At 40.8% G+C, this 23,783-nt stretch overlaps 1 protein-coding gene across 1 annotated transcript in view; it reads left to right on the top strand.

Annotated features, from left to right (window-relative positions):
• Nucleotides 1-23,783, top strand: part of LOC149252550 (uncharacterized) — a 152,484-nt gene that overhangs the window by 23,334 nt on the left and 105,367 nt on the right. The window contains exon 3 of the mRNA XM_089454182.1: nt 8,945-9,031. Coding sequence (XP_089310308.1) covers nt 8,945-9,031 — 87 coding nt within the window. The remainder of the gene's footprint in view (nt 1-8,944; nt 9,032-23,783) is intronic.

Raw genomic sequence — 23,783 nt, 5'->3', positions numbered from 1 at the left:
AAACTTGTTCTAGCATTTGGCAATTTTTGGACACAATTTGACACAGACTCTCACATTGGTAGCTCACTGTTTCAATATCTTTCTCACTGCTATTATAAGTGTTTCCAGATCTGATATATCTCTTAATGCTTCATCAAAAGAGGGTTAAGTAGCTCATATAGTTGCTTAGCAAGTCATTGGGCATCTCATTGGTCATAGTTAGTTTTCACATGCTTGATAATTTCTTGATCTAGAGTGATTTACTCGCTGTTGTCCTATATGTCACATAAGTGGTTTTCAGGATCTAATTGGCTCATTGTGATCTAATGTTTACTTGTCTTGTGTTAGATCTAAGAATTGTTAACTTAGCACTAAAATCACTCATTTAAGCTCTAATTTTGTTGAATATCTTAAGTTTCCTTGGGCATATTGATATCTTGTGGTCTAAGTTGGCAAACGATAAATTGACATCTTCTTCTAATTGTGATCTAAAGCATTGAAGATTCTATTTGGTTGTCTTGGCATTTAAAATCTAATCACGATAAGTGGCATTGTCTAAAGAAAAATTTTATGGTATTATCTTTGGCAATAATCACCATCTTGAGCAATTGTGATTGATAATCATTAGCTAATCGTTCATTGGTTAAGCATCTTGTGGAATATAAGTTTATCTTTGGAGTGTTTAATATTAGCACTTACTAATTCGCCACAGTCTTGGTTGTAGGATTGTTTTATAATTCATCATTAAGTACTCTTGTCACAATAAGTGATCATAACTTTACTTAAACAATTAAACAATCTCAACTCAAGGTTCATTCACATCATTTGCATAAGCATCCTAGGCCTAGTTGCATTAATAATTTATCTCCAAGCATAAGCTTGGTTGATAGACTTCTAGGGCCACCCTTCTAACCACCCTTCTCATCTAGCTTGAGAGGCTTAACAACTCTTCGGTGGTTAACACGGTGACCTTACAATTGTCAGAGCCATAGTCTCTACAATGTTGAAGGCATTGGGTGATAGAAGCCTAACAAAAGGTATCGTTAATCAAGCCTTTGCTTGCTTCATGATGACTTCCTTCCCACAACCTACCTTGGAGCCTAGCTTCAAAACAGTTAAGGGAAGGTCATACTTAGATTAGGCATTTAACTAAAAAGTAACCAAGATCTTTGCATTACACCTAGGTCTTAGGATTTGCATCGCATATAGGTTAGTGAAGCATCTAAGCAGCAATTGTCCATCCGATTACTTGGTCTTAATTTAATAGTAAGAAAGAGTTTTGACTCCATAGGGCACTGGTCTCATATTTGAATTTAATCTAATCCTTAAGATCTTGCTGCTCAACAATTGAGAAATGTTGATTTCCTCAGTAAGAAATCACTAAGGAAGTATTCCCTCACTATGCTCTGCTGCTTCTTTCTTTTGACATTTTTTTAGCCCGACAAAGCTGCCCATTGAAAAATCTGCGTCCACTAGCTGCTCCTCATGCTGAGGCTCAGCGCTGCTCCCTTTGCCACTGCAAAAATTCGAACTGGAAGCTCTTTTCTCTCTGTCAACTCACTCGGAGAGAGAGACTACCTTGAATTTTCGATCCTCCGGCTAGAACTGTGCAAACCCTCTGGGGTTTCGACTTGCTGCTTGCTGCAACTTTTCGATTTCCCCTTTTGCTTAGCACTGGGGTTTTTGGTTCTGCTCCTCTTGTTTCTCCTACACTAGCTCTGATACCATGTGAAATTTCCTACATCAGAATCCCTACTGCAGCAAACTGATGTTACTTCTCCTACTTGATTAAATCATGCAAGTTATTTACTGTCTTCTATGGTAAATTTCGAAGTAAATACATCTGCAACCTTCACTTAATTTATATATATGCGGAAACAAAATACTGAGCAAGAAAGAAAAATACAACACATAGGCAACATTTATTTTTGGACAAATAATCCCCGAAAAAACCCAATGCGGGAAAACTGGTGCAATAGCTCTTAGGGTTTTTATTATTATGCAATAGCAAAATCTGAATACATCACTGAATACCTCATAGGGTTATTCAGTTACAAATAGAAATACTGGCAAAAGCTTTGTGAGTTTACCTTACACAATCACTGAGAAAAGTCTTGGCTGTTCTGGCTACTGGATGAGATGCCCCTGGAAGGCACTACGCTAGCTCCGCATTGTCCCAATGTCAACCCTTGTAAGCACTCCGTCACCCAGCTAGGAATTCGATCAGAAGCCCAGAGTCATTGCTCTCAGCGTCCCTGTCTCACACCCCGACTTCCGACTGCTGAAACTGACCCTCTGCTCTAATTTTCGACTTTCTCTCTCTGCCTCTGCGTCACTTTTGTGTCGGCCTCTGCGTCAAGGCCTTTAGATCACTTATTGCCTCTCTTTGCTGATGTATCTTCGGCTGAGAATCTCTCTCTCCGGAAGTTGCTATCCTTGCCCCTCAACTGTAAGAGATTCCTTTAATCGATTTTTCCTCCTGAGAACTTCTCACTTCAGAAAATCGATATCTCTCTATCTCCTTGTGTGTTTTCCAAATGACCCTCAAGCCCCTTCTTATATCTTCCTGTTGGACAACCAATGGCCTAGATTGCATCTTAATCAAATGCTCAGATTGTTTTGGCTTGATCCTTGGCTTTTTCTAGAAGATTTATCCTTGATTAGATTAATACCCATTAATATTTTAATTTTCCTCAAGTTTAAACTTAGGAATCCCATTAAAAATATTAATTACTTTAATAAAATCAATTCTAGGTGGAATTTCCCAAAACGCTTTATGGGTTCTTCGGAATACTTGTGCTCAAGCCTCCCTGCAAAATTTGAGGCTTAAAGCACATTTAATGCTACCCCAAATCAACAAATATAGGACAAAGGCTATGATGTATACTTCATTGGAAGGAAGGCATATGTCAAACATTCTAGCTGGAAGAAGAAGAGACAAATTGGAGCTCGAAGCAACAAATTGTATAGATTGCAACTCGAATCTCCAATGGCACTGATAGGCAATAATCATAATGGTGAAAAGGAACTGAATGAACTATGGCATAGGTGAATGAGACACTTGCACCGTGGAGCACTGAGGATGCTCAAAGAGACTGTTACAGGAGTTCCAGTCCTTAGTATTGAGCATGATGATGTATGTAGAGGATGCATACTAGGGAAATTGCTAAGGCAACTTTTCCCAGAAGTGACAACAAAGCAAGAGGCATGTTGGGATTGATACACTCAGATATTTGTGGCTCGATGTCCACGAAAGCTCTTAGCGGTGGTGAGTACTTTGTCACCTTTATTGATGATCACTCTAGAAAAACCTAGATCTATTTCTTAAAGACTAAGGATGAGGTCTTTGATCGATTTAGAGAGTGAAGGCTCTCGTTGAAAATATGATAGGGAAAAATATAGAGGTATTGCGTTAAGATAATGGTGGAGAATATACGGATAAAAACTTCACAGATTTCTGCACAAAGGAGGGCATCAAAAGAGAGTGGACAACTCCATACAATCCACAACAGAATGGAGTAGCGGAGCGGAAGAATAGAACAATTGTCGGGGCAGCAAAGGCTATGTTATATGACCAGGACTTGCCTAGATTCTTATGGGCAGAGGCATGCAACACAACGATGTATATCCAGAATAGAACTCCTCACAGAGCATTGGGGAAGAAAATGCCTGAAGGAGTCTTCATAGGGAAAAAGCCGGAGGTGAGTCATCTCAAGATATTCGGAAGTGGCATATTGTCACATTCCAGACGAGAAGCATAGTAAGTTGGATCAGACTACAAAAAAGGGGTACTTCGTAGGGTATAGCGAAACCTCAAAAGCATACAAAATCTACATTCCAAGCAGCAGGAAAATTGTAGTAAGATGATATGCAAAGTTCATGGAAGATAGAGCTTTCAGAAAATCTCGAGAGATGCTAGCAGAAGATCAATCAACAGATGTTTCATTAGTTCAACAGCAGTAGGGGCAGTAGGAAGGATAACCAGGAGGATAGATATCAGGATAGAGTACTGTAACCAGCACCAATATTTCCTCAGGAGTAGGAGATCTAGGTAGTTCTCAGCAGATGGAACAACAGGAACAGGAGGAGGATTTGATTGAGCCTCCCACCACCAGTGGTAGAACCAACAAGGAAGTATGACAGACGCTGAGGGACGCAGAGGAGTTTGTCGGAGCTCCTAGAATCGACAAGAGGCAGTGTAGACAGCCTGACAGGTACCAAGCCTTGGTAGCACAGGTTGAAGAACCCTCCAGTTTTCAAGAAGCCGTACAACACCAAGTTTGGGTGGATGCCATGGTAGAAGAATACAGTTCTATCATGACGAATGATGTCTGGGATGTGGTACTTAGACCAGAGGATAGATCAATTGTAGGATCAATGTGGATCTACAAGATCAAGTACGCTATAGATGGCAGTATAGAGAAGTATAAGGCCGGGTTTGTGGCAAAGGGGTACACACAAAAGGAAGGAATAGACTATGAGGAGACCTTCACCCCAGTAGCTAGATATACCTCTATTAGATCCGTTATATCCCTAGCAACTCAAATGTGATGGGAGATTCACCAGACAGATGTCAAGACAACATTCTTGAACGGGGTGATAGAAGAAGAGGTGTATATAGAAGAACCTGAAGGCTTCGAGACTCACGAAAAGAGAACTCATGTATGTAGGTTAAAGAAAGCCTTGTATGGGTTCAAGCAGGCACCCATAGCATGGTATGGTCGGATTGATAGTTACTTGCAGCAGTTGGGATTCATCAAGAGTGACGCTAATCCCAATCTCTAATATCTAATGGTGGAGAATCAACCACTTATTCTAGTATTATATGTAGATGACTTATTTCTAATAAGGTCATCTGGGCTCATAAAGGATTGCAAGAAGAATCTTGAAGCAAAATTCGACATGAAGGATATGGGGTTGATGCATTATTTTCTAGGGTTGGAAGTTTGGCAGAAGAATGGGGAGATCTTCCTTGGGCAAGGAAGATATGCTACAGAGATTCTGAAGAGATTCAGAATGCAGGATTTCCAGCCCATGGCTATGCCTATGATCACCAACTGGAAGAAAATAGATGCATCAGGAGACAAGGAAGTGGACCCCACCTTGTATAGACAACTCATTGGGTCGCTCATGTATCTGGTCAACACTAGGCTAGACATTTGTTTCACTGTCAACACCCTTAGTCAGTTCATGGTGGAATCGAAAAGGGTACATTGGGCAGCAGTGAGGCACATTCTTAGATATGTGCGTGGAACAATCGAATATGGGTTGAAATACACCTGAGGAGATGACGTCAGATTGAGTGGATTCATAGATGCAGATTAGGCAGGTAGTTTAGTAGACCGGAAAAGCACCTCCGAGTATTGCTTCAACGTTGGATCAGGAATGATCTCTTGGTTTAGCAGGAAGTAGAAGTCAGTAGCTTTGAGCTTAGAAGAAGCAAAATATATGGCGGCCATAACAGCTACATGTGAAGCTATATGGCTTAGAAAACTTCTTGTGAGTTTGTTCAGGAAGAGGATGGAAGCGACCAATGTTTACTACGATAATCAGAGTTGTATCAAACTCTCTGAGAATCTAGTATTTCATGATCAGTCAAAACACATTGATATCAGATGTCACTTTATCAGAGACTGTGTTCAGCGTGGGGCAGTACAACTACAGTATGTCCCCACAGGAGATCAGGTAGCAGACGTACTCACAAAGGCTCTAGGAAGAGCTAAGTTCATCCAGTTCAGGGAGTAGATGGGTATGGTAGAGAACCCGTTTCAATAGCAGAAACAAATGGTTTCTCAGTTGCAACAGCAACAGATGAGAGGGAGTTGTAGTGCAGATGCAGTAGTTGGCAGCAGTATGCAGGGACAACAACAACACAAATGCAACATTTGCGCAATAGTTGGTGGACAATAATATCAGACATCAACAACATAGAGGAAGATGATACAAAGTCAGGGTGATGCTTCAGTAGGGTGCATTACTAGAGCACATTCCTTGCTAAGAGGGAGTGTTGATTTCTGGTAGCATCGGATGTTCTTTAAGCCTCAAAATTTGCAGGGAGTCTAGGTCACATGTATTCCAGAATACCCAAAAATCGTTTTGGAAATTCCACTTGGAGACCGTTTTATTCAAATAATTAATTATTTTTAATGGATGCCTAAGTCTAAACTTAGGAAATTAAAATAATTAAAGGGTATTAATAAAACTGGGTGTGAATCTTCTAGAAAAAGACGGAGATCGAGTCAATATGATCTGAGCCATTGATTAGAATTTAATCTGGGCCGTTGATTATTCAACGAGAAGATTATAAGAATGACTTCGATGGGCGTTTGGAAAACACACCAGGCACATACTCAGTTTCCCATGTAGATCAATTGTCGCACTAGTTGAAGTTCGGAAAGAGGAAATCGAATCAGAGGGTGAGTTACAGGTGAGAGAGAGAGGGTTCAACAATAGTCGAGAGTGCAGAAAACAACAGGAAGAGGCAGCGCAAAAGAGGTGATGCAGTGTGGCTAGCGTGAGGGCAGCCGATCCTCTCAAGTGTCAGAAATTCACTGTGGAGTGGAGAAATTTGTTTGTAAAATTTCTCTCAGTGATTCTTTTTCTATTCTGCTATCTGTAGATTGTACATGAGATTTTGCTGAAGAATAATAAAAGAAACCCTCATCTGCTGCATTGATTTTCCCACATTGGGTTTTTTCGGGGACAATTGTCCAAAAATAACTGTGTTAATGTGTTATTGTTGTGCTAGTATTTTCCTTACATTTATTTTCCGCAGTAATTAATTTGTGAAGATTGTAGTGTATGTATTTCAATATTTGCCGTAGACAACTACAAATAATTTGTTTCAGTAAATTAACAAATAGAAGAAATATTATCAGTTGCTACAGTAGGATTTGGAATTTCCAGATTTTCACACTTAGTCTAACCAATATAATGTTGCCACACCATCACTTGTTTGGGGCTTTTGACCATAATGAGGGTGCACTATCTTTGACTTGGCATATTTCCCAAACCAGGAGGACCCACAAAGCACTCCACATACTGTCCTAATCGACATGACAAAGAGAATCCAATGATGATGGTTTACAAAGCAAATTCATTGGTCTGCTTTTTCAAAATCTTCAGCAAATGTGGGGTGTGATCATTTTCCAAGGGATCCAAACCCTAGAGCTAGGGTTTCATCATTGCATCATCTCTTCCATGCATACCAGCATATTGAGGTTATCAATGATGATATCCTACACTCGCTTTGACATGAATGAAAATATACTCAAGACCTCGTGTTGGATTGAGACCATCACTAAAACAAAGGGAGTTGTTATTGAGGTGACAGTGGTGACACTCCCATTGTTGCGCCCGATCTAGGTTCCCTAGTGAGGCTTTGCACTAGGATGCTAGATATTGCTGTAACAAGGCCGTTGGTGCGATAGTGTTTTTCAGTATGTTGACATCGTGATGCCAAGGTTTAGCAATGTTTGCAAAAGAAATAAACAGTCAGTAACCTTGAGTTTTTGATACCAAATTGATATGGATAGAGATAAAGCAAGGTGGTATGGTACTTGAAAAGAGTTTTCATGGTGAATGGAGACATACTTGTTCAAGGAATGTAGAAATTGTGTTCTCAACTTTGGATGATTGTACATGGGAGAAGAGCTCTCTTAAAGAGAGAATAGATTTACTTGAGATTACCATTAAGTCTCTTTTAAAGTACCACTCATGTTACATGCTATGAATTACATCTCGGGATTTGGCAACTACTTTTTTCCATCACTATCTATATGTGTTATGTGTAAATATGTAGATTCTCTAATAGTATGAAATACAAATTCACTAATAAATTGTGCTTATAAGAAATTCTTAGGAATAAAATATGCATTAAGCATTGATCAAACATTTATTGTTTATGTTGTAAGGTCTTCTTTGTTGCTTTATGTCTACAAATCATAAAAGAATTCTTTTTCCATCATCACATGATTCATGATAGCTTAAAATTTTTTTTTAAGGGCATTTGTTTCTCAATATTAGAAATCTCTCAACAAGAAAATACATAGACTTTGTTTACTAAGAGTTCATTCTCATCAATCTTGCTCTCTTGGATCCATTTTGTATTATAATATGAAACTCTTTTTGAAATTGTCTATCACTTTTTGCTTATGCATTCTTGGACTTTTCCTATTTAAAAAAGCTACTTCGTCTATCTCCTTATTGCCATGTTTCAGTTTGAAAGCCTTTTTAATAATTACTTTTAAATTAAAAGTCTCTTCTAGTATTCCTCTAGACTGCATTCTAGTTCAATTCTTGTAAAAAATAGAGAAGCCCTATATTTTATTTTCCCTTGGATGCATTTTACTTTGAATCCAAGCCTACAATGAGGCCATGCAGACTTGTATGCAAGGATAGAAATATAAGGATATTCATGAAGTATGGAAGATCTTCAGATCAACATATTATATGACATTTTTTAAACTGTGTAATTCGAATGCAGCACATATTTTGGCACATATTTCATTTTTTATGTATTCTAGATACCCAGCTACTTCTGGTAAAATAATTTGTTTGCTTGTATTAAGGTTTTCTTTTGTAAGACGTTTGGCATGCTTATGCTATCAGCTTGATAAGTTTTCATGTTAATGAGCATCATAAGTGCACATGAGACTGCAAAAGTGGTTGCACAAGAAAATAATATAATTTAATTGGTAAGTATTAAGCATATAACTTTCAAACATTAATAATATACTTTTTTTCCTCGTGGGCAAATATGAACAGTTTATAAATTTTTAAAATAGTTTTCCAAATAGTTTGTTATGGCCAGTATGTGATAATTTCACATTTGCACAAGAATTCAAGCATTTTAGAGATAACATTTTGTTTATAGTTTTATTTTTATCCTACAAGTTACTTTGGCTTTTGCAATTATAGAGAAGATACTTAAATCACATAAATTTATTATTGTTGTTTTTTGTAGGTTATGATAGCCCCACTCCTTGCAAGGGCCAACTTGCTAATAGCTCGAGACGTAGAGTGGGCAAATCTTATGTTTGGTTTTGAGCAGGTGAGGACCTTATGAGTGGCATATTATAATTATACATCTAATAAATGTTTCCATTGGGTTAATTTTCACTTTTGATGTATAATTTTAAATTGCTTCCCAAAATATTAAATCCCTTGCAAGCCATATAAATAATTTTCTTAGTATATTTGTGTGTTCTGCTTACATGTTATTGCATGTCAATTCATCCTATGTAAGGTTCTTATAAAGTTGCAAGAGATCACATGTTTATGCATATGCTTGTTTGAGTCTCAACATATATATTAGTTGTGCATGGGCTTGCTTTAGGTTTTGAAATTATTGTTTAACCTCAATGTTACAAAATTAAAGTGCTTATAAACTAATTTGGAAGAAGCACTGATGATCGTAGAGTGAAGTGAAATGAAAAATTTGTTGATGTCCACTAATAACTATTAATTGTTAATTGGATTATAGAAGTAGGGCATAGATGAGAAAGAGAAGGTAGTGCTTTAAGCAACTAGCCTATACAATAAGATGAGAGCGATGTTATAGTGCTTGTGTTGATTTGGGGTAGCATCGGATGTGCTTTAGCCATGAAAATTGGTGGAGAGGCTAAAGCACATGAGATCTCCCAAACATAGAAATGGTTTGGGTAAATTCCATCCGGTTAGAGAGATATTAAAATAATTAATATTTTTAATGGAGTTCCTATGTCTAAACTCAAAAAATTAAAATAGTATTAATATAATACTGGGTGAGAATGTTCTAAATGACATGGATCAAGCCAAATCTAATCTTAGCCATTGATTAGAGACTTAATTTCGATTGTTGAAGACTCAATAGGAAAATTATAAGAGGAGGTTTGAGGGTCAGTTGGAGATACACCAAGATTGATCAGTCAGTTCGATTTTTTGCAGCGGGGTTTGTTGAGAAAATTTGAACAAGTGATCTGAGTTCGAGGGGCAATGAGTACATAACGGAGAGGTAGAGATAGTGCCAGAGGGTCAACACAGTGATTGAGGAGGCGACGCAGAGGCAACAGGAGCCATGCAGAGGCAGCTAGAGACTGCATAGAGGCTGAGGGGCCTGCGTGGGTGACGTAGAAGGCCAGAGAGCTGACACAGAGAGGCAGAAGGCTGATGCAGAGGGTTCTAGAGTTACGCAAAGGCTAGCAGGGCTGATGCAGAACCTTGGAGAAGCGCCGGAAGGATTTTCTTGGGGTAGACTAGTGCAGAGAAGATGAATATCTACTTCCGAGAAGAGGTATTACCGTCGTGTAGAAATATCTGTTGGGTGAGTCGGTTTGGCACCCTAGTTGTACTCAAGAAAGCTACTTAATAATAAAACCCTCAGAACTGCTGCACCGGTTTTCCCGCATTGGGTTTTTTCGGGGACGATTGTCCAAAAATAACGGTGTCCCTTGTGTGTTTGTCTATTATTTCAGTTGATGATCTGTATATGAGTTGAGACTGCATTTGTGTTTATTTTCAGTATTTATATGGATAAATAACTTGTTAAGGAATAAACAAGTAGGTGAAATAAACCAGATAATGCAGTAAGAATTTCTGACGTGTCAGACTCATAAATTTCAACATGGTATCAGAGCGTTGCAGATCACAGGAGGACTGAAGGTACCAATATAATTCAGAAATATTTGCAGCAGTAGCAGCTGTCCCGAGAGACAGAGCTGCTCCTAAGCAGAAAGCAGTAGAGAGGGAGTGATGCAGAGGGCCTGCATAATCATTTCAAGCCAGAGCGAGGCAAAAGAGGCTCACGAAGAGCCACGTCATCCTACTCAGTCAGTTAGGCTTGATGCAGTTGGCTAGACGAGTGATTCAGCCTTTGTCGGATTGCGTAGAGCTGGAAGGCTCAGTATCTTTAGTTGCTGGGTTATAGGGAGCTGTGGGCAGATTGTGGATTAGGAAGCTGGTGGGGTGTTGTTGCTGTTGAAGCAGAACAGTACCTAACGGGACAAAACCAAGGTAGAGGGAGTTGCTCCCTTGACAGATTTCTAGCTAAGAAATCTAGATCCAAGTTGCAGTTGCAAAGAGGATTGGATCGACAGTTGGCGAGAAGATTTCCAGCAGGGAAATTGAGACTCAGAGGGAGTCTAAGAGAGAACTTCTAGGAGGGAAGTCGAGACTCAGAGGGAGTCTAGAAAAGGAGCGGAGATGGCAATGAATGGACTGAGGGATCAGGACAAGTTGGACGGGGCCTCCAACTTTGTCATGTGGAAGGCCAGGATCCTGTTCGTTCTGGATAGACATCACATCAAGGGCTTCGCCTTGAGAACTGTGGCTATCCTAGTCGACCTAGTTGATAGTGAAAGGTATGAGGATGCAATGGCGAAGACAAAGTGCATAATCCTTGATGGGGTCAAGGATCATGTAGTATCACATATTGTTGAGAAGAACATGACAAAGGAGATGTGGAATACCTTGATGACATTGTATCAGGGCACTTCCGTGCAGAGGAATATGCTGTTGGAGAATCAACTGCGGTCGTATTAGATGCAGAAGGGGGAGCAGATAGATCTATACCTTAGCAGGTTGCAAGAGATTCGAGACCAACTTACTTCCATAGGGGCCACACTGGATCAGGAGTTCATGGTGAGGACCGCCCTGAATGCAGTCTCCGAGGATTGGGAGACGTTCGTGCAAAGCATTTTAGGCAGAGCTGATCTTCCAAGATGGGAAGAGATGTGGGCAGCTCTTCGCCAAGAAGAGATCAGACAGTTGACTAAGGCAGGAAGTAGCAGCAAAGGAGGTAGAATCAAGAAAGGGGAGGAGGAGAATGCGGCTCTGGCATTTGCGTGACAGCAGGGGAAGAGGAAGAAGAAGGACATCTCCAAGGTGAAGTGCTTCCATTGTGGGGAGCTGGGTCATTATGCAACCCAGTGTCCTAGGAAGAAGAATAAGGGAGAGGCTTCTGACTCCAAGGCAGCTTTGGCTAAGGTGGAGAAAGAAGTCGAGATTAATGACGACTTTGCCATGAGTGCTCATGTACCTCTAGAGAAGAGGTGGGGAGACATCGAGCTGTAGTTAGGAGGACTACAAAAAATGAGGGGCATATCCTTGAGGTACCCAAACTCTTGGATCATATCCGACTACGGGAGCCTTGAATGTCAGTAGCAGGATGACAGATGTTGGTGGAAGCAAGATGCGGATGGAGCAACAAGGCAGTGCTAGAGTGTAGAGGTCTGTAGCAGTGCAACGGGGGTTGCAGCAATGCGAGAGGCACAAAGGTGGTTGCAGCAGTGCAGAGAGGCACATAGAATGTTGCAGCCGTGCGAGAGGCACAGAGGTGCTTGCAGCAACGTGGAGGCAAAAGAGGGAGCACAAGATAGCAGTAGAGGTAGCTTCAGCATCAGGAGGCTTCTGGACTAACAAGGATGTCAGTAGCTGGGTAGATTAGTTACTTACTTCTTGGTAACTGAGTTGCAGTGTAGCAGTGGCAGTGCTATGGGCAACATGATGCAACATGTTGAGAGGGAGATGCAGTAGAGATGTAGTAGTGGCAGTGGCAGAGCCATGTGCAATAATACAGGAGGCAACAGTGTAGTGGATGTTATGGAGCAGGCCAAGCATCAACATAGGTATTGTTGCTGGATGATTAGTGTGATGTTTAATGGTGGAGCATTACTAGAGCACATTCCTTGCTAAGAGGGAGTGTTGATTTGGGGTAGCATCAGATGTGCTCTAGCCATGAAAGTTGGTGGAGAGGCTAAAGCACATGAGATCTCCAAGACCTAGAAATGGTTTGGGGAAATTGCAACCGGTTAGAGAGATATTAAAATAATTAATATTTTTAATGGAATTCCTAAGTCTAAACTTAGGAAAATTAAAATATCAATGGGTATTAATATAAAACTGGGTGAGAATGTTCTAAATGACATGGATCAAGCCAAATCTAATCTTAGCTGTTGATTAGGGACTTAATCTCGGCTGTTGAAGACTCAACAGGAAAAGTATAAGAGGCTTGAGGGTCAGTTAGAGATACACCAAGATTGATCAATCAGTTCAATTTTCTGGAGCGGGGTTTGTTGAGAAAATTCGAACAAGTGATCTGAGTTGCAGCGAGGGGCAATGAGTACATAGCAGAGAGGCAGAGATAGTGCCAGAGGGCCAACACAGTGATTGAGGAGGCTATGCAGAGGCAGCAGGAGCCACGCAGAGGCAGCTAGAGACTGCGTAGAGGCTGATGGGCCCGTTTGGGTGGCGCAGAAGGCCAGAGAGCTGAGGTAGAAAGGTAGAAGCTGACGCAGAGGGTTCCAGAGCTACGCAAAGGCTAGCAGGGCTAACGCAGAGCCTTGGAGAAGCGCCGAAAGGATTTTCGTGGGGCAGACTAGTGCTGAGAAGCTGAATATCTGCTTCTAAGAAGAGGTATTATTGCCGTGTAGAAATCTCTGTTGGGTGAGCTAGTTTGGCACCCTAGTTGTACTCAAGAAAGCTGCTTAATAATAAAACCCTCAGAACTGCTGCATCGGTTTTCCCGCATTGGGTTTTTCTGGGGACGATTGTCCAAAAATAACGGTGTCCCTTGTGTGTTTGTCTATTATTTCAGTTGATGATTTGTATATGAGTTGAGACTGCATTTGTGTTTATTTTCAGTATTTATATGGATAAATAACTTGTTAAGGAATAAACAAGTAGGTGAAATAAACCAGATAATGCAGTAGGAATTTCTGACGTGTCAGACTTAGAAATTTCAACATGGTATCAGAGCGTTGCAGATCACAGGAGGACTGAAGGCGCCAACATAATCAGAAATATTTGCAGTAGTAGCAACGGTTTCGAGAGCAAAGCTGCTCCTAAGCAAAAAGCAACAGAGAGGGAGTGACGTAGAGGGCCTGCATCATCATTTCAAGCTAGAGAGAGGCAGAAGAGTCTCACGAAGAGCCACGTCATCCTACTCAGTTAGGTAGGCTTGACGCAGTTGGCTAGAGGAGTGATTCAACCTTTGCTGGATTGCACAGAGTTGGAAGGCTCAGTGTCTTTAGTTGCTGGGGCGTAGTGAGCTGTGGGCAGATTGTGGATTGGGAAGCTTGTGGGGTGCTGTTGTTGGAGTGGATCGATAGTTGGTGGGAAGATTTCCAGCAGGGAAATTGAGACTCAGAGGGTGTCTAGGAGAGAACTTCCAGGAGGGAAGTCGAGACTCAGAGGGAGTGCATAAAAGGAGCAGAGATGGCAATGAACAGACTACGGGATCAGGACAAGTTGGACGGGGCCTCCAACTTTGTCATTTGGAAGGCAAGGATCCTGTTCTTTCTGGATAGAGATTGCGTCAAGGGCTTCGCCTTGAGAACTATGGCTATCCCAATCGACCCAGCTGATAATGAAAGGTATGAGGATGCATTGGTGAAGTCAAAGTGCATAATCCTTGATGGGGTCAAGGATCATGTAGTATCGCATATTGCCGAGAAGAACACAAAAAAGGAGATGTGGGATACCTTGACGACATTGTATTAGGGCACTTCCGTGCAGAGGAAGATGTTGTTGGAGAATCAACTGCGGTGGTATCAAATGTAGAAGGGGGAGCAAATAGATCTATAGCTCAACAGGTTACAAGAGATTCAAGACCAACTTACTTCCATCGGGGCCACACCGGATCAGGAGTTCATAATGAGGACCGCCCTGAATGCAGTCTCCGAGGATTGGGAGACATTTGTCCAAAGCATTTTGGGCAGAGCTGATCTTCCAGGATGGGAAGAGATGTGGGCAACTCTTCGCCAAGAAGAGATCAGACAGTTGACCAAGGCAGGAAGTAGCAACAAAGGAGGTCGAATCAAGAAAGAGGAGGAGGAGGATGCGGCTCTGGCATTTGCGGGACAACATGGGAAGAGGAAGAAGAAGGACATCTCCAAGGTGAAGTGCTTCTATTGTGGGGAGCTAGGTCATTATTGAACCCAATGTCCTAGGAAGAAGAATAAGGGAGAGGCTTCTGACTCCAAGGCAGCTCCGGCTAAGGCAAAGAAAGAAGTCGAGACTGATGACGACTGTGCCATGAGTGCTCATGCACCTCTAGAGAAGAGGTGGGGAGACATTGAGCTGTAGTCAAGAGGACTACAGAAGATGAGGGGCAGGATCCTTGAGGTACCCAAACTCTTGGATCATATCCGGCTACGGGAGCCTCGAATGACAGTAGCAGGATGACAGATGTTGGTAGAAGCAAGATGCAGATGGAGCAACAAGGCAGTGCTAGAGTGCAGAGGTCTGTAGCAGTGCAATGGGGGTTGCAGCAATGCGAGAGGCACAAAGATGGTTGCAGCAGTGCAGAGAGGCACATAGAATGTTGCAGCAGTGCGAGAGGCACAGAGGTGCTCGCAGCAGCGCGGAGGCAGTAGAGGGAGCATAGGATAGCAACAGAGGTAGCTTTAGCATCAGGAGGCTTTTGAACTGACAAGGATGTCAGTAGTTGGGTAGATTAGTTACTTCTCGGTAACTGAGTTGCAGTGCAGTAGTGGCAGTGCTATGGGCAGCATGATACAACATGTTGAGAGGGAGATGCAGTAGAGATGTAGTAGTGGCAGTGGCAAAGCCATGGGCAACAGTACAGGAGGCAGCAGTGTAGCGGATGTTATAGAGCAGGCCAAGCATCAACATAGGTACCGTTGCTGGATGATCAGTGTGATGTTTAGTGGTGGAGCATTATTAGAGCACATTCCTTGCTAAGAGGGAGTGTTGATTTGGGGTAGCATTGGATGTGCTCTAGCCATGAAAATTGGTGGAGAGGCTAAAGCACATGAGATCTCGAAGACCCAGAAATGGTTTGGGGAAATTCCAGCCGGTTAGAGAGATACTAAAATAATTAATATTTTTACTGGAGTTCCTAAGTCTAAACTTAGGAAAATTAAAATATCAATGGGTATTAATATAAAACGGGGTGAGAATGTTCTAAATGACATGGATCAAGCCAAATCTAGCCTTAGCCGTTGATTAGGGAATTAATCTCGGCTGTTAAAGACTCAATAGGAAAAGTATAAGAGGAGGCTTGAGGGTCAGTTGGAGATACAACAAGATTGATCAGTCAGTTTGATTTTTTGGAGCAGGGTTTGCTGAGAATATTCGAACAAGTGATCTGAGTTGCAGTGAGGGGCAATGAGTACATAGCAGAGAGGCAAAGATAGTGCCAAAGGGCCAGCGCAGTGACTGAGGAGGCAACGCAGAGGCAACAGGAGCCACGCAAAGGTAGCTAGAGACTGCACAGAGGTTGAGGGGCCTGCGTGGGTGATGCAGAAGGCTAGAGAGTTGACGCAGAGAGGCAAAAGGCTGACATAGAGGGTTCCTGAGCTACGCAAAGGCTAGCATGGCTGATGCAGAGCCTTGGAGAAGCGCCATAAGATTTTCGTGGGGCAAACTAGTGCTGAGAAGCTGAATATCTGCTTCCGAGAAGAGGTATTACTGTCATGTAGAAATCTCTGTTGGGTGAGCCAATTTGGCACCCTAGTTATTCTCAAGAAAGTTGCTTAATAATAAAACCTTCAGAGCTGCTGCACCAGTTTTCCCGCATTGGGTTTTTCCGGGGACGATCGTCCAAAAATAACGGCGTCCCTTGTGTGTTTGTCTATTATTTCAGTTGATGATCTGTATATGAGTTGAGACTGCGTTTGTGTTTATTTTAACTGGTTAAGGAATAAATAAGTAGGTGAAATAAACCAGATAATGCAGTAGGAATTTTTGACGTGTCAGACTTAGAAATTTCAACATTGTGTGCACTTTAGATGTAGTATACAAGATAGGAAGACAAGGCATTTGTGGTAATTGTAGTCAAGCTAGCGTCTCACCATGAAGTCATGAAACTCAAGGTTGGGAAAGAAAGAGTTGGAGATAAGAGTTGTTGATGTGTTTTCTTGGTGTCTCTATTAGTCCACCCTTAGTCTAATTGACTATAATGCACTTGGTCATGAGATTGTTTCCAATTAACATTATTTGAAGGCCAGGAGGATGTGGTCTATGTCATTGCATTCGTGTTCGTGTTCGAGTTTGGCGACTTTGAATTTCATATAAAGTTCGAGAGTTAAAATTTTGACGATAAAGTTCGGCATTAAGTTCAACATACAAAAATTTGAAAAGCAATCATGACAGTACGAAAAAGGAAACTAAGTTTTGAGAAATCTGGGATAGCTAGTTAAGGTATTTATTTAATTTGATTTATCTTTCATCCTTAATATTTTCTTTTGATTTATATTAGGACATTATCATCATTATTTAGTTATGTTCATCATTAAGACAAATGCCAATAAGATCACAATATAAACACAAGAACACCAGATGTAGGCTACTAGCCAGGGCCAAGACTTCTCCTAGAGAGGAAAACCCACAGATATCTCTTCTTAGAGAATCTGTTCAATGAAGACTTCCAAGACCATGACCCAAGATCAAAACCCCACGTGATGAGCCAGGCAAATCCCAAAGAATATTTATGCACGACAAGACGGAAGAAACCCTAGTTCCTCCTTCAAAACTCACACGTGTGAGTAGGCAGATACAAAATTTGCTTCCTTTCCTCCTTAGTTGGCTTCCACAAAAATTCACTCTTCCTTCCCTTCTTCGCTAGATCAGATCTCCTCTAATTCTCTCGCTAGATCAGAGATATATTACTTGATGGATGTGTGTACAAATTAGGAGAGTGAGTTCCTTTATATAGGCTTTGCTTGAGGATGAATTGGGCCACCTTGGGCCGACTTGAAGATGATTCATCACTTGGAGGCTTCTAGACAATACAATTTACATTTATTATTTTTCTTTCTTGTTACATGAGCCCTCCAAGGGCTAGTACATCATGACCTTGACCTTTTGACTTGTCAACAAGACCCCTAGAGCACTCAATGGGTGCTTTGACCTAGGACCACAACATGATGGGCAAGAAACCCATTTCAATTATAATAATAATTTTCTTTTACAAATAATTTTTCTTTTGACAAGTACATCAATAATTACATCAAGTCATTACTCAAGTACAAATTATGAAGAGCGACACTAGTTACATTTCAACTCTCCTTAACTAGGGAGGTATTCATAATTGACCACAAGTACAAGGACAATACTTGCATTGAATAATTCTCATAAGAAGAGTTGCATTGGTAAGCCATCTTTAAGCATCAACATTATGATCAATATACAACCAACATTGTCAACATAGTAAGGCCTTGACTAACAAGCTCTATCTCTCAATAGAAGAGCAAAATGCTGGGAGGTTTTACGTGGGATACCACACTACTAAGGTACATACCCCCATTCGGATGTTGACAAGATATGTCCTTCTAGGACCATTCCTATATTGGATTTACACATCCTCAAGGAATTTCCTCTTCGACCACTCTTACCTATTGGATGCCTTGTCAGATCCTCAAAGAGTGTTGGTCACCAGACTACTTCCTATCTTGGATTCCAAATCCTCAAGGAGTATCTGTCTCAGATGCTTACCCAATCCTATGGACGCCATTCTCTCCTCATGGCCTTCACTAAGACTTACGACTGTTAGTCTTGGTCTAGTGCATGACACATGAAGTAGAGAACCATATTTGTCACTCCCTCTCAACCAGGGAGGAGCTCCCTCTCAACTAGGGAGAAGTGTCCATCATTAGTTACTATGATAGTAGCTCTCAGGGCTCTATTGTCATCGTCACACGTGCGAGTTTTCTTTGATCCTCACATAGCCCTCTATGTACGACATCATCATCATGACAAGGTCCACCATCACTCTCCACATTATCAATTTGCATTTGCTGCATCTTCACGAACCAATCATCATAGAGCTCGAACATGGCTCCCTCTGAACATCTAGAAAGTGATCCAGCAGGACATGATTATCGAACCATCTGCAACCTGCTATCATATCTGACATTGTGGTGTACATCAACCCCTTAGTTTAAGTACCAAGGCAACAACCCAATGGAGTCATCATATCCTTTTTAAAGCAAATCTTCTTCATATAACAGGATCGTGCAGAACCTAACAATATATCATGTCATCATCAACATCATGGTCTTCCTTCAATCTTCATTAGAGTCTTTAGCAGAACATCTACAAGTCTTAGCCAATCACCTAGACTTGCTCCTTATTTTTCAAAATGAGGTCCTTCAAGCATCAACTTACAGCAAGATCTTGTTGTCTAGTTGACTGCTATATCAGGTTCATGAATCCTTCCATATGCTGCTACTAATTCTTATCTTCCAGGCATCCACAGTCCCATAATTATACCATGAATCTATCTTTATACATTAGAGTGCCCAAGGATCCAAGGGTCCTTACAGTTCCCTCCTTCCATCATGCTTGCCAAAACAGAGGATCTGCTCATCCTTCTTTCTTTATTTCTTGTACCTGCAATATTCATTGACAAGTACATCCAAGCAAAATATACAATAATAAAAGCATGATGTCAATCTGTCAATCTAGGATTACCATGAGATCTAGGTTTTTCAAGTGCCAACCCTAGACCAATTTATCATCCTTATCTATTCATATTAGTTATGATCCCTAGATTGCATACAAACCCTAAAGACCAAGGGTTAGGGTTTCTATGAGGGAACAGGGTTAGGGTTTCTATATGACTATGGTTTTACCAATATCAATAAATTTAACGACAAACCCTAGATTCATATACTCAACCTACCCTACAATTTTTTTGTTGGATCCTTAATAACACATGCCATACATACCTTTGTTGTAGTGACCTGTTATTCTGGATGCCATGGTTGCTTCATCATTTTTCCTCAAGGTGTACATCAACTCAAGATATTCTTTACTGCATTTATCTGCTTATCTTTTCTTGCTTCAGGATCAGTATACTACAATTCTTCTGCTTGTTCATCGGTGATGTATAGTTCTAGAGAACTGTCTGCAACGATATACCATATACCCAAGAATGGTTGTCGACAAAAACTTATCTTGTTGTTAACTACTGATGTAACAATAATCCTTTCCCATGATGGAATAAACTTCGTTCTTTCAAAAGATGCCTGTCACAATATTGTGACCCTACTTACAGCCATTCGGACTGCTATTTCTTCAAAATTGTTGCTTCTTTGCTTGCAAACTTGTGATGCACAGGTCCCACAAAGTTGACTGCTATAGGTGCAACAATATTTCTTATACCCAAGAATTTTCTACAAAGTGTTGACTTATAATGACCATCAACAATCCCAAAACTATCCTGCACTTATGGTGTCACTGTCACAAATATGTGACCTCACCTTCTGCCTATAGTTAGTCCTTCTTTCAACATGACAATTTTATTACTATACCCTCGGATTAGGATTTTCAAAACAAAGACCCTTGACTATTTTTTTACAAGGCTACACTCAACAACGATTTCAAAAATATCATTACTGCAAATTCAAAATAGACATACCCTTTCAATGTTACCACAGGTTGACTCATTGTTTGCTTGGATTGTCTCCTCACTGCTATGCACAGATCCTTTGTCTTCTTATGCCACTATCCAGGACTGCGAGCAAGGTGATGATCCTTCTCTTATATGCGCAGAAACACTTATGCTTCTTCTCTGGTTGTACAAGGGACTGTATGAGATGATAAGCCTAATGTGCCTTCGTTCTAGGTCTCCCTCATGCACAAAAACGTAATAGGAGTCTCGACTCCTCTTCCTTGGTGACTGAGGCTCGAATTGAGTCCTTTTGAAATGTGTTTATGCTCAAAACAAGAGGAGAACCATCCTCCTTTTTTAGCCTTCACTTGCACGATAATTATGCTCAGACCTCATGCACAGGTATAAAGAAGACTTTTATATATCTTGTACAAATGTAGGTTATGAGTTTCACTTGACAGTGAGACTATGCTTCAGAACTTTGGTACTTTTGTCTTATACTCAAAATATCCCTTCAACAAATTTGATCTTGGAACTAATATATGCACAGGTGTAGAAATGATCTCAGTGCCTCTTCTAATGAGGAATTTATGCATAGGACTATACCACAAAATTGTGAACCTTTGATAGAGGACTTGAGTCCTTTCTAGGGCTATAAATATGTCATTTAATACCACAAAAACTTTAGATCTTTGACAAGGGGTTTGGTTCTTTTCTAGAGTTATTATGGTTGACAAATAGATAGGCCTTGAATGCCTTGCAAAACTAGAATAGTCCTTCAAAACTCTAACAAATTTACTGATCTATAGTGACTGTAATATACATACCAGAGATGCGAAAATGCTCAGATATTTCAGAGGTTTTGCAGACCTTGTGATGCCACTTTTGACCTTCGCTCCTATACTAGTGAGTGTGGCCTCCTTAGGGCTGCTTGACAAGCCTTTCGTCCTTTACAAAAGTGCTCCTTATGCTTTCACTTTTTTAGAGTAGGTCTGGGACCTTGATATAGTGATTAAGGGATAATGGAGGTGCCAAAAATCTTTGATCTGTTTTCCAGAAGGGTCGCACTTGAGAGGACTATTAAATTAGCCCTTAGATCCTTTTGCACAGGACTTGAATGCCCTCCAACTGATCTTGCTTTTGCACTGTGTAATGTGACTTTGTCTATGTCATTAGAGGTAGAAAAAGTGCCCAAAAAATCGTTCTAGTTGCCTCCACAAATTTGACTTAGGGTTTTCTCTTTCCTTGAGAAGAGATGATGCCAAACTGACCTTCTTTCTGCCCTCTGTTCAAAGCCCTAACTTTGAAACCATGTTGAGAAATCTAGGGCAGACAATTAGGGTATTTATCTAATTTGGTTTTTCCTTCATCCTTGACATTTTTTCGTGATTTATATTAGGACATTATCATCATTATTTAGTTCTATTCATCATCAAGACAAATGCCAATAAGAAGATCACAATGCAAACACAAGAACACCAGATGTAGGCTGCTAGCCAGGGCCAAAACCTCTCCTAGAGAGGAAAACCCACAAATATCTCTTCTTATAGAATCTGTTCAATGAAGACTTCCAAGACCATGACCCAAGACCAAAACCCCAAGTGATGAGCCAGCCAAATCCCAAAGAATATCTCTGCACAACAAGACTGAGGAAACCCTAGTTCCTCCTTCAAAACTCGCACATGTGAACAGGCAGATACAAAATTTGCTTCCTTTCCTCCTTCGTTGGCTTCCACAGAAATTCACTCTTCCTTCCCTTCTTCGCTGGATCAAATCTCCTCTAATTCTCTCGCTGGATCAGAGATATATTACTTGATGGATGTGTGTACAAATGAGGAGAGCAAGTTCCTTTATATAGGCTTTGCTTGAGGATGAATTGGGCCACCTTGGGCCGACTTGAAGAGGGCTGGCCGACTCATCACTTGGAGGCTTCTAGACAATACAATTTACATTTATTATTTTTCTTTCTTGTTACATGAGCCCTCCAAGGGCTAGTACATCATGACCTTGACCTTTTGACTTGTTAACAAGACCCCTAGAGCACTCAATTGGTGCTTTGACCTAGGACCACAACATGATGGGCAAGAAACATGTTGACCACTGAAGTGTACCCAATTTTTTTTTTGAAGACTCCACGCCCAAAGATGTAGCATATGCTTCATCTACCATCAGAGTTCACTATGTCATTAGAGTTTTTTACCTTTACTTCTTCTTATCTTTTTTTGTTGTGCTCAAATTCCACAAGCCCTGTGGGGTCGATGTAAAAGTGATGTTAGTATGATGAGTTGAGTCATGTAAGGTAACTTGGGACCTTGTCATCAAGTGAGTTTACTCTGGGAGGTTTTTTTCCACTTGGTTAATTATTAGGTCCTTATGAGGATTTAATAATTAATTGAGTTTTGCTTCCAAGCATTAACCCAAAGTCAGAGTGCGACTTGATGGTGAGGCCTTGGGTGAGTCCTAGTGTCTAGAATCATTGTATATTACAATACTAGATCAATTGTAAAATTTCGTGAAATTTGATTAGGTCTAGGGGTCATTTTTGAAATTTTTTAAATTTCCCACAAGGCGAAAATTGGAATAAAATCTGAATGTAATATGTAATAAGTGATGTCTATAGAAGTTGTATGGGATATGTGTGCTCAAAATTATACCTCTCACCCTCAACTTTCTACTATGACACACTTTGAGGGGTAAAAAATAAGTTCTAGACCCTCAAAACCCACTTTTCCTAAGTTTTGTGGAAAATGTGGCAATAAATTAGCCCAACAATTAAATAAATTGGAGAAAATAAATATCCACACATGCTAAATGATGTGGAGAAGTATCAAGGAGTTAAAGATGTGAAAATTTTTGAATCAAACAAGTTCGAAATCCTACTGCAGTAAACTGATTTGCATTACCTACTTGTGTTCTTCATTTAACAAGTTATTTTCAGAAATATTCAAAAAATATTAATGCAAATACACTGCAGCCTACACCAATATACAGATCAAGTACTGAAAAATAAATGAGACAAACACACAAAGGACACACTTATTTTTGGACTAAACGTCCCCGGAAAAACCCAATGCGGGAAAACCGATGCAACAACTCTGAGGGTTTTCTATTATTAAGCAGAAGTTCTGAATACAAATGCTGGTTGCCCTCTTGGCAAACCAGTGACAGAGAAATACAATGGCGGAGAACTTGAGTGAATTTTATCTCACTTCACTCAACAGATTTCCGCTGATCCGGCATCAAAACTAGCTAGCTCTGGCTACAATTGCATTGCCCCTTTGCAGTAACTGCGTGGGCCTGTGTGGAGCTCTCTAAGGCTTTGCGTCAGCTCTTCTGCCCATTGCGTCAGCTTTCCCTGGCTGTTTCGGCAGTTTTCGGTAGTTCTGACACTCTGCGTGGAAGGCAACTCTCTCCCTCTGCGCTGGCCCTTCTGGCTCTGCGTCAAGGCTGCATGGGCCCAGACTGGCCC

Source organism: Pinus tabuliformis, chromosome 7, assembly GCF_031772625.1.
Source record: "Pinus tabuliformis cultivar Carrire ecotype Pingquan chromosome 7, CPIR1, whole genome shotgun sequence".
Taxonomy (NCBI): domain Eukaryota; kingdom Viridiplantae; phylum Streptophyta; class Pinopsida; order Pinales; family Pinaceae; genus Pinus; species Pinus tabuliformis.
Note: the sequence above shows the minus strand (reverse complement) of the source record. Positions and strands in the feature narration are given on the sequence as shown.